The sequence below is a fragment of the Schistocerca piceifrons genome, chromosome 3, assembly GCF_021461385.2.
Source record: "Schistocerca piceifrons isolate TAMUIC-IGC-003096 chromosome 3, iqSchPice1.1, whole genome shotgun sequence".
In the NCBI taxonomy this organism is placed as follows: domain Eukaryota; kingdom Metazoa; phylum Arthropoda; class Insecta; order Orthoptera; family Acrididae; genus Schistocerca; species Schistocerca piceifrons.
The window spans coordinates 374,362,202-374,374,807 of record NC_060140.1 but is presented as its reverse complement, the minus strand read 5'-3'; the positions used below and the strand labels follow the sequence as shown (position 1 = coordinate 374,374,807).

The following is a 12,606-nucleotide window of genomic DNA, read 5'->3' as shown; positions in this document are numbered from 1 at the left end:
TACAGTGCAGCGAGCACTCACTCTCATGGTATGTTCTAACTTATCGTCAACAACTGATTGCATCAGTATCTGGATTATTTCTATGTTTGTGTATGTGGAAGAAGAATAAACTTTGGTTCATTGTGGCCATACTGCTGTTTGTGTCTTACATTATGACATGTATACATACATTATCTATAACACTAGAAGTTGATACTGCATTTGAGCACAAAAATCTTCAAGGCAATGGCAGAGGGGATATTTGCAATGCTACCAGCAGCTATTACCACTGACATAAGTAACACCACTTGACTCATGCCATCTGTCATGTTGGTTGAAACACAAATATAGCTGTACAAAGTAAGTCACAAAGTGGCAACAAAAATAACAACTAGGGAAGTGTGTACCTCACAGATTAACTAGTCAACAGTTAAGTATCAGTATTTAAACTGTGTACTGCATGCCATTTTAATTCACACAGCTGAATAATAGTAAATAAGAAATAGTAAATAAGAAAAGTAGGCTGCTTAGCAAAACATATGTTCCATTCATGGTAGATAATCAGAGGTTAAAAGCAGTACAGTTCCCATACATAATTATGTAACTAGCAGAAGATATGTATGGAATGCATTCATCATAGCAATGAATAACAAAACAATCAGGGAATCATAACACTCCAATTTAGTGGCATAATCCAGAGGACTAAAGCTAACTTGCTACTCATGTTTTGTAATTCTGTCACACACTCTTCACTTATCAACTGAAGACACTATAAAGTCTCTGTAACCATTACACACTGTGATAATGAAATTTGCCATGGAATAAAAATATGTGGTTGTCGTGGAGTTCAGTGCCCTGATGACAATGGTGAATTGTATACGGAAATGCAATTTCATTTGCACTTGGCTATATTATTTATATTACCATGGCACTTACCACATTCTGTTATTTTAGGAATATTATTCTCTAGTGGTGCGAATAGAGAGAGGAGGGACAGATAGCCACTTAGGTCAGGTAAAGGAAAGTTGCAGTTGCATCAGTCAGTCAACTATCGACCATCACTTATCTCACTATGAGATCACACAGCATCAATCCTTGATATGTGTACATCTGCTAACATGAAGAATATGGTTTTTGTGTGTTCACATGTTCCTTATGCTCAGTGATGTCTAGGAAGTGTTTAAATTCACCAAATCTTTTCTGTTATGTGTGTGGTGAGTGTACAACTAAGTTTCAAAAACATTCCATTTCACTAAGTACCAAAAAGGTATATAAGTTGTATTTTGAATCAGATGTAGATGAGAGTAAATGTTGGGCACCACAGAACTGTTGCTCACACTGATGCAGTCCACCCAACTGTGCCATTTACCATTCCACAGTTGTGGAGGGAACCTGTCAATCACAGACTGGTGCTTTTTTTAACGAAAGTAAAAAGGAACCTCAAGTAAAGCAAAACACACAGTTTCTTACCCACATTTGGAATCTGCAGTTCACTCTGTTCCACATCCTGATTCTCTCCCAGTTCTAAAACCACCAACAGAATGGACACTGAAAGATGAAACAGATGATAATAGTGGGAAACCACAAGCTTATGAAGATCCTGAGCACATGCCATCTGCAGCACAGCTACAAATGCAGTCATTGTCACAGAACTGAACAATCTTGTAAGATTTCAAATTCTTTCAAAGAGGCAAGCAGAATCACTTGGGTCTTGTCTTCAAGAAAAGAACCTGTTACAACCAATCACTAGCATTACATTCATAAACAAAAGCTTCATCTTTCCACTTTTTTCTCAGTGACAGAGAGTTTGGTCTAATGTAATGACATAAATGGGCTGCCTACAAAATTTGGAATGATTCACAATCCACAAGGATAGCACCTATTTATAGATTTTTCAAAGTGTAGTCTCAAAGCTGTTCTCTTATATAAAGGAAACAAGATACCTTTGATACCAGAGGCCCATTCCATTCAGTTACAGGGAATCTATGAGAACATGATGTATTCCAGATGTATACTGCCTATTTGAGTTACAAATGGAAAATCTGTGGTCATCTCAGAGTTTTGGGGATGCAGACTGGTTTCTTGTGTCACTGGGATAGTAGAGCAAGAAAAGGTCATTATGTAATAAAAGAGAGGCCTCTGAGAGAAATTTTCATTCCAAGTGAAAAAAATGTGTTGCATGAACCCCTTGTCAACAGAAAGAGTGCTGTTTACCACCACTCCGGGCTTTTGAAGAACTTTGTGTAAGCAATGGACAAATACAGCCAGGGTTTTCAATTTTTACAATCTAAATATCCTGCAATTAGTACTGTAAAAATTAATGAAGGAATTTTTCCTGGGCCTCAGATCTGTGACTTGATGAAAGATATTACCTTTGAACAGTTGCTGAAAGATACTAAGAAGTCAGCTTGGCATTCTCTTAACAATGTGTGGTACATTTTCTTGGAAAACTTAATATTTGACAACTACAGGGAACTGACAGAACACATGTTGGACTATTACAAGGCTATTAGGTACAACATACCTCTGAAATTACATTTTCTTCATTCCCAATTGGATTTCTTCCCACCTAATCTTGGAGATGTGAGTGACAAACATATTGAGCAATTTCACCAAAATGTCACTGCCAAAGAAAGATGATATAAGGGAAGTGGTCAAAAAACTTTTGGTGGATTACTACTGAACACTCCTAAAAGAAGTTTCACCACACACCCAAAAATGTAAAGTTCCCAGGAAAAGTTTCTAACTTGTGAGACCATTTCAAGCTTTATTCGGCTCTCTCATACTATTTTCTGTTTTGTTAATAAAAAACACCTTCTCTTGCTGTGCTGTATTTCATTCTCCCAGATGCAATTCACCTTTTTTCACTTTAAGGCATCATCATGGGGTATATAATGACAGTTATGATACATTTTTGTATTTATATGTATTATTCATAGATTATAAAACAGTTCACTTCTTGCTTTTTATGTAAATAAGTGATTACTTACAGTTCTTTGCATTTTTAATTGGCATCAGCATTTCCTCTCATCTGGCCACATGGAGGTCACACTACTGTTCTGTTTATGACCTCTATTTTCAATTGTTCTTTGATTTACTTACCAGTTAGTTATTGTGCATGTATTCATTTTTGTGTGATTGTAATCTGTTACCGAGTATATGCAGGAATAAATATTTTGTTTTCTCTAACACCAACATATTTGGTGACCCCACTGGCTTCAGCATTTTGCACAGTTTCACAACATTGATGCTTGTAACTTCCACACCATCTGCACTGCACTTGTTCCCACATGAGAATATAAGACTCACCAGTCACAACTGAACCAGCAGCCAGCAGTGCAGTTAACAGAATGACAATGAAATCCCCACCATTCTGGCAACATAATCCTCTATTATGGTCTGCCTGGCTAGGAATCAGTTCGTCCTCACACATATATCAGCAGACAGGACTAAATACAGCTATGTGGTTGCAGTACTCATGGAGGATCTAGCAACAGAATTCCAGGACATTCCAGCCATACCGAACAGTATGCATCAATTAAGAATGCATTGATCACAAACTTGTTGCAACTAAGAGCAAAATGGCTAGAGAAGCTTTTGCACACTAACGAGCTCAGAGAGCATGCTCCCTCACAACTCCTAAGACATTTACACACATTGGTAAGTAATACTGTAAGTGATGATGTGCTACAAAATATACGGTTGTCCCAAATGCCATCAGACACACACTGGCAGAAAAATGCTGACACAATAGGTGAAATACATCCTACATAAAATGTCTCAACATTGACGCCATGAAAAGAAAATGTGCCCAAAGTGATGCAAGCCTCCCTGCAAATGTCATTGGCAGAACTGACCAAACAGGTAGCTGCTTTACAAACAACACACAACCATCAATGGGCACATTGCCAATAGTCAAGGAGTTGTAATCAATCGTCGTTGCACAGAACTTATTTTGGTACCACAGGAAGTTTGGTAATGATATGCAAAAGTGTACACCACCTTGTACAACACCTTGCAGGTGGGAGCACGACAGCAACTTCTATTGCAAACATGCACTAACTTTTTGTGATGGACAGGGATACAAAACTACAATACTTGGTCAATACAAAGGCAGAAGTGCCAGAATATACACCAAACTGACTACAGTATCGGAGCAGTCACAACTGCTACCTATTCACCAAGATTAGAATTTATGGTTGAGTTAACATTATTCCTTAACCTGGGGCTACACTATGTGTTTGAATGGCAATTTACAGTGGCAGTTATATCACAGCCTACTATCAGAAATAAATTTGTCCTACTATGACTTACTGGCAGATTTGACTACTAATCTGTATACTCCAAGGAAAGTATGTTGTGGCACACTGCTAGCAGTATGCACAGTCACAGACAATACACCATACATATGGTTACTGAAAGAATACCCTGACACCACTCAGCAGTCACCTACTCTCCCAGTGGCAACGGAAAAAGCATGCGAAGTTCAGAAGAAAGCGAAATCCCGAAGATTGGCTAAAATTTACAGACGCGTGAAATTTGGCACGGACTTCAATGCGAGATGCCTTTAACAGGTTCCACAATGAAACGTTGTCTCAAAATTTGGTAGAAAATCCAAAGAAATTCTGGTCGTATGTAAAGTACACAAGCGGCAAGACACAGTCAATACCTTCACTGCGCAGTGCCGATGGTGCTGTTATTGACGACTGTGCCGCTAAAGCGGAGTTATTGAACGCAGTTTTCTGAAATTTCTTCACCAGGGAAGATGAATGGATATTTCAGAATTTGAAACACGAACAGCTGCTAGCATGAGTTTCTTAGAAGTAGATACCTTAGGGGCTGCGAAGCAACTCAAATCGTTTGATTTGGGCAAGTCTTCAGGTGCAGATTGTATACTGATTAGGTTCCTTCCAGATTACGCTGATACAATAGCTCCCTACTTAGCAATCATATACAACCGCTCGCTCACTGATAGATCTGTACCTACAGATTGGAAGATTGCGCATGTTGCACCAGTGTTTAAGAAGGGTAGTAGGAGTAATCCATCAAACTACAGACCTATATCATTGACGTCGATTTGCAGTAGGGTTTTGGAGCATATACTGTATTCAAACATTATGAATCACCTTGAGGGGAATGATCTATTGATACATAATCAGCATGGTTTCAGAAAACATCATTCTTGTGCAACGCAGCTAGCTCTATATTCACGTGAAGTAATGGCTGCTATCGACAGGGGATCTCAAGTTGATTTCGTATTTCTAGGTTTCCGGAAAGCTTTTGACAACGTTCCTCACAAGCGACTTCTAATCAAGCTGCGGGCCTATGGGGTATCATCTCAGTTGTGCGACTGGATTCGTGATTTCCTGTCAGGAAGGTCACAGTTCGTAGCAATAGACGGCAAATCATCGAGTAAAACTGAAGTGATATCAGGTGTTCCCCAGGGAAGCGTCCTGGGACCTCTGCTGTTCTTGATTTATATAAATGACCTGTGTGACAATCTGAGCAGTTCTCTTAGGTTGTTCACAGATGATGCTGTAATTTACCGTCTAGTAAGGTCAACTGAAGACCAGTATCAGTTGCAAAGTGATTTAGAAAAGATTGCTGTATGGTGTGGCAGGTGGCAGTTGACGCTAAATAACGAAAAGTGTGAGGTGATCCACATGAGTTCCAAAAGAAATCCGTTTGAATTCAGTTACTCAATAAATAGTACAATTCTCAAGGCTGTCAATTCAACTAAGTACCTGGGTGTTAAAATTACGAACAACTTCAGTTGGAAAGACCATATAGATAATATTGTGGGGAAGGTGAGCCAAAGGTTGCATTTCATTGGGAGGACACTTAGAAGATGCAATAAGTCTACTAAAGAGACAGCTTACACTACACTCGTTCGTCCTCTGTCAGAATATTGCTGCGCAGTGTGGGATCTTTAGCAGGTTGGATTGACGGAGGACATCGAAAGGGTGCAAAAAAGGGCAGCTTGTTTTGTATTATCATGTAACAGGGGAGAGAGTGTGGCAGATATGATATGCGAGAGAGTGTGGCAGATATGATATGCGAGTTGGGATGGAAGTCATTAAAGCAAAGACGTTTTTCGTCATGGCGAGATCTATTTACGAAATTTCAGTCACCAACTTTCTCTTCCGAATGCGAAAATATTTTGTTGAGCCCAACCTACATAGGTAGGAATGATCATCAAAATAAAATAAGAGAAATCAGAGCTCGAACAGAAAGGTTTAGGTGTTCGTTTTTCCCGCGCGCTGTTCGGGAGTGGAATGGTAGAGAGATAGTATGATTGTGGTTCGATGAACCCTCTGCCAAGCGTTTAAATGTGAATTGCAGAGTAATCATGTAGATGTAGATGTAGATGGTAAAGCACACTCCTGTTTACCACATTCTGACCATACTAGGACAGTCAACTCACACTCTACCTACATGTCCCTGAATGTCTGGGGCCTGAAAAGCTAAAAGTGGTAAAACAGGAATTTCACAACATGCTATCACAGGTTATCTGCAAAGTTTCTAGTGGCAGCTGAACAGCCCCGATTGACATCATGCCTAAAAAGAAGAATGGGTGGCATCACTGCAGTGACCATCTCCAACTCAGTACAAGGACCATCCCTGACTGGTACACAGTCCCATACATACAAGACTTTTAGGCAAATATTCATGATAAGATGATATTTTCTAGCACTGACCAAGTCCAAGCATACATCAGACCCCTGTAGCCACAGAAAACAGCAGTGGTGGTACCATTCAGCCTATCTTAAGTTCACCAGGATGCCTTTCAGACTGTGTAATGCAGCTCAGACCTTCCAGCATTTTATGGATAAGATGACAAAAGATTCAGATTTTTGTGCTATTTATTCATAGATGATTTGTTGGTGATGTCAGCATCAGAAGAGGAGCACTTATGGGATTTGACACAAGTGTTCAACTGCCAACACACGCAGGAACTAGTAATTAATCTGGTGAATGTGTTTTTGGTGAGAAAGAGGTGCACTTTGTAGGATATTTGATCAAGTCTACAACAATGAGAGAACTACAACAGTTCCTAGTAGTAGTAAATTTCTATCAACAGTTCATTCACAGTCACACACTAATAATCACACCATTGAACGAACTCCTTAAGGGCAAACTGATACCTAACCACAGATTAGATTAGATTAGATTAGATTAGTACTTGTTCCATATATCATGAATACGACACTTCGTACTGATGTGGAATGTGTCAGCCAGGCAGACACCATGTTTCAGGCTGTGAAAACAGCTACAGCAGAGGTCACCCTATTAGCACATTCAATCTCACATGCTCCATTTGTTTACATGGTTGATGCTTTGTCCTGTGCCACTGGTGCTGCACTTCAGCAAAAGACTGACCAGTATTGGCAGCCCTTTGCATTCTATAATCATAAGTTGTCACCATCTCAGCAGTGCTGGGAAACATATGACCATGAGCTGTATGCTGCTTGCGCTGCAGTCACAACATTCAGACACACATTAGAAGGGCAACAGTTAACCATCTACTCGTATACAGATCACAAGCTGCTTACCTACATCTTTAAGGTAAAGCAGGAGAAAGCACTGCCTAGGCAGCTGCGACACTTACATTATATCAGTCAGTTCACAATCAGCAGCCATAGAAGCTAAATGTTCTATTTGATGCACTTTTGCAAGTAGAAACAGTGAACACAGTGGCAGGTGAAACCGCGTGTGTGGAAGCACTGACAAAAGCTACTGATTATGATGCTCTCATGCACACACAACAAAGTGATAGTGAGCTGTGTGATTTATTGCAACAGTTGAAAGAATTGAGATTACAGCCTGACATCACTTGGAGAATATGTAGAGTTACATTGTGACACAGCAAAAGGAAAGATATGACCATTTGTGCCACAGCAATTCAGAGCACAGGCAATAGTGTCAATGCACAATCCGGCACATCCAGGAGTAAAGGGGTCACTGTGAGATTAGTCAAACAGAAACTTTGTTTGCAATTACCAGGTACATTTACAAACTGCAGAAAATTTGTAAAGCGATGTGTGGCAGGCCAAAGGTATAAAATCACATGGTATGTCAGGACACCATTAGGTGCATTTCTTCTACCAAATCAGCATTTCGAACATGTTCATGCTGACATCATAGGCCCATTCACTGCATTCAAAGGTTACAGTTAACACTTCACAGTGGTAGAAGGGTTCACAATATGGCCTGAGACATTTTGAATGAAGACAAGACATCATGGCAGAAACTGTAGTGCAACTTTTTTTTTTTTTTTGGAGTGCCCATTTCAGAGTCCCACTGAAAATTACCACTGATCAAGGATGACAATTTGAAGCCTATATCTTCAGAGCATTGACTACATTATTAGGTACAAAGCACATACGCGCCACATCATACCAATATGCATCAGACGGTATAGTTGAGCAACTTCACTGGCTGTTTAAAGCAATACTGAAATGGACAGAGACACTGCTTGTCATGCTTTTAGGCCCATGAACATCATTTAAGAGTGATCTGAAGAGCAGAGCAAAGGAACTGGTATATTGACAAACATTAAGCCTATTTGGAGAGTTTTTGCACAGCATGGCAGATGACACAATCACTGCCTTAGTCTTTGCCACCTGACTAAGAGAACATATACACCAGCTAAGACCAAAAGCGTCTAGAAACCAGTTGAAAAGACACTCTTTCATTTCTGCATAGCTAGACAAATTATACACATGTATTTTTTATGCAACAATAAAGTGCATAAGCCATAGCAGCCACTGTACAACAGACTATATCCAGCAGTCAGTAGGGCAGCAATACTTTCTGCATAATGATCAATTCACCACAGTTGCATTGGATTGGATCAAGCCACTGTTTCTGGATTCAACAGACATTACAACAACCATGGAATGCAAACCAGAGAAGACAGAAGAATCAGCAACAAGAGGTGTTCATGTACCCCATGAGCACCATGGTGAACCAGGCACTGCAACACCTAGACCATCATTAAGGATTACTACCCCACTCCCTGTTAGAACTACTGACTCGCATGGCACACCACCTGGTTTCCAAGAAGAAAATAGTTGCAAGGGTTGGACAGCATGTTAAATTCAATCCTCACTACCAATAGCACTAAAGGGGGGAACTGTGTAGTGACCTGTTCCAATGTTTTGTCCTCAAAAATGTGCAATGGTGCATAAACATTCTGTGCAGTGGCAGTTTCAAGCTGTATTAAAGTGGTTGTTCCTTGATTTACTTTTCTGTTGGTTGTTCCATGCTTTACATTGTGAATGCATTCATATTTGTATAACTGTAAGCTGTTATCAAGTACATGTGGGAATAACCATCTTGTTTTCTCCAATACCCATAGACACGTTGCATAAAATTTGTGTATGGTTGGTTTTAGCTCATGCATTGCATGAATTAAATGTAGATAGGATATTTAAATTTCATTTAAAACTCAAAACAGATTGATATCTCGTTTTCTTCTTGAGTTATTGGTGTTTATATCCAAAGGAAAATCTCATGTAAAGTCCCCATTCAAGAAAGCCCTTGTGCATCACAAATCACGTAGTCATAAGAACTGTCATATCTCACAAAGGATTCGAGGTATCTAAATGAGGTTTTTTTTACAAATGATAGCTTGCAATGAGGTACACATGTTGTGTGACAAATACTCAAAGCTTTCTCATTCACCAGGATATGGAACTAACTCATGCACAACAATGAGAGTTCTACAGCTCAGAATACATGCAGATGTCTATAGCACTGTAGGAAAATCCAAGCAGCATTCACAGACACGTCCACAGCAGTTGGGGAATGACATAGCATTACAGGTAGGCACTCCCACAATACCAGAAGTTGAGCTCTTATTATATTATTTTTTGAACAGATTGCCTGAGGATGCACCAATAAGTGGTGTGAAACTGGTCGCAGATTTAATAAAAATCATTCATACAGCCAGTGCGGAATTTTCTTTGGAAGTCAAAGTTTGGCTGTGGTTGCCCATCCTACAAAACAACAAGTAGCAAAAGGGTTAACAAGCATACCAATGTTGTGCTGTTGCAGAACAAAGGCACAAGAAGAAGAAGGAGGTGAAGTATTTCAGTTCATGGGGCCATGTACAGTATATTATGAATAATTTATCAGAAACCAGACTATTACTTGATACTGACGCAATGGAAAATATGCACGTCTGTAGCAGCAGAATTAAAGAACTGGTTATATAGACCATGGAATATCAAGATGTAGAACTAGCCATGTGCAATAAGGCAGACCTAAGTGGAATTCTTAAGAACTAAACAGCTGTGTAATGAGAGTTCATAAATGAAATATTTATCCATTCATCATATTCCAAGGGTTCCATCTTGATGGAGAATATTTAATCATATGAAGAGAGACAAGGAATACATCCACAAAGACAAGCAAATGTTAGAAACTATATATTAATATTCTTTTAACAATAAATTGTCAACACACTGTATAGACAGTTTTTGTTCTGTTAAAGGGGTGCAGAAAGCAATTACCATTTTAGATTATCTTATATGACCATCTACAAAATTAGGTGGTGTAGAAAGGCTAGTCTAGAATAAAATTAATGCTGATGAGAAGCTTATAAATATTTAGGACATTTGAACTTGATATTTGTTGTAAATTATGACAGGGTTTTCCATTAGTGCGAAACACGTAGAGTTTAGCAGAGATCAGATCAAGTTAAATCTAACATTGACCAAGCCAGCGTATGTCTGTGGAAATTAGATATACTAATTATAATTCACTTGCATAAAGTTGTGACTCACTTTTGAAACTCCCATTTGTACTGGTGCTTTGAGACTTTTGTACTTTTCCATAAAACTATTACTCCAATACTGTCTGCTGAAATTAGTATACCATCTTTATTTAAGCAGAGAGATGTGATGAAACCTTTATGGATGTCCAGTTCCTGAAGAAGCTATAAAATGTCACATTATTTCTACACAAATGTCAAAAAAATATCATTGATGATAAAATTCATTTATGACAGAATCATTAATAACTGTTGGCCACATAGTTAAATCTGACATTGCTGTGACCTTTTGAATTTCACACTTGTCTTTGCATGTCATGCAATTAGGGCTGTTGATAAAATATTGATATATCAATATTTTCCCAAGAAAATATTGAAATATATCAGTGATATTCCCTTCCCTGATTTGTCAATATGAAAATGGCAATATCGAATGCCTATATTTTTGTTTCATATTATATTTTTTTCTTTGTTCTTTTGAAATTTTAGTAGAACATAACTTTACTTTCACTGTGTGAAGGAGTCTTACTACATTTTGACCTTTCATCATGTCCAGTCTTTCTCTTTGACTGTCTGAAGCAAGTATAGGTGGCAGAAAAGAAGAAGTCTGATTGTTGCACTGAGGAGGTGGGGGGGAATGGAATACAACATTTCTGATGTGAAGAGATAGCTTTTGCTTTATTCTTTAAAAATTAATTTTTAATACAACTAGTGTGCTATTTCTCCACATCAGCATTCTTCAAAAACGGTTGCTGAAAATGACAAACAAAAATCTAGATGATAAGACTGGTCTTTGCAGTGGGTGCAGATGTGTGAGGGGAAATGATGACATATTGGCATTAAATGCTACCAACAACAACTGCAACATTTAGCTTCACCATGCAGTTTTCCTACATCAACATGAAAACAGGTTTATTTTGACATGTAGCCAATGACAAGTTAAGAAAATAAGTTATGAGAGGTTACCTGAAATGGAGTATTGCATGACAATGCACCGTGTACTCAGTTGTTAATTAACAACACAACAGTCAACAAAAAAAAGCATTGTAATACGAGCTTTTTATCTGCACAAAGTCCAATTATTAACTTACAGATTTTCAAATTAAGGGTTTTTCTTTCAATTCTAATAATACAGCAAATCAATACTTAAAAATACAACTCTAAATTTTTTCATTATATTTACAATGTGCAGCCGATACTTTTATAGGCCGATATGTCAATATTTTTTTCTTTAGTATATCGATACTTTTTGTCAGTATATCAAAAAGATATTTTTTGAAATATTGATCTATCAGATTCCCAGTATTTTTAAATATATCAACAGTCCTACATGCAATCCATCAAATATATCAGTGAGAATTAACAAAGCATTGGTTTTTGTCCTGCATCACATTCAAAAGAGATGAATAGTCAGACAATTTGCAAAAAATTTCTAGATTCCATTATAGTAATATTATTAGCTGTGGAAAAGAAACTGAGACATACATTAGTTGTATATACCGAGCAAGGTGGCGCAGTGGTTAGCACACTGGACTCGCATTCAGGAGGACGACGGTTCAATCCCGTGTCTGGCCATCATGATTTAGGTTTTCTGTGATTTCCCTAAATCACTCCAGGCAAATGCCGGGATGGTTCCTTTGAAAGGGCATGGCTGGCCTCCTTCCTTAATCCGATGAGACCGATGACCTCGCAGTTTGGTCTCTTCCCCCAAACAACCCAACCCATTAGTTGTATAATATCATTTCCAAGACTTTAAACCATATCCTAATTCATTATTGAAAACACAAATATTTTAAAAAGACAACAGGTAAGTAAATTTCTCACAAAGCACTGTCACTACAGTAAATATA

The 12,606-nt window shown here is 38.4% G+C and overlaps 1 protein-coding gene across 1 annotated transcript in view; it reads right to left on the bottom strand.

Moving 5' to 3' along the window:
• Positions 1 to 12,606, bottom strand: part of LOC124789974 (jouberin-like) — a 281,563-nt gene that overhangs the window by 57,205 nt on the left and 211,752 nt on the right. The window contains exon 9 of the mRNA XM_047257514.1: positions 10,770 to 10,921. Coding sequence (XP_047113470.1) covers positions 10,770 to 10,921 — 152 coding nt within the window. The remainder of the gene's footprint in view (positions 1 to 10,769; positions 10,922 to 12,606) is intronic.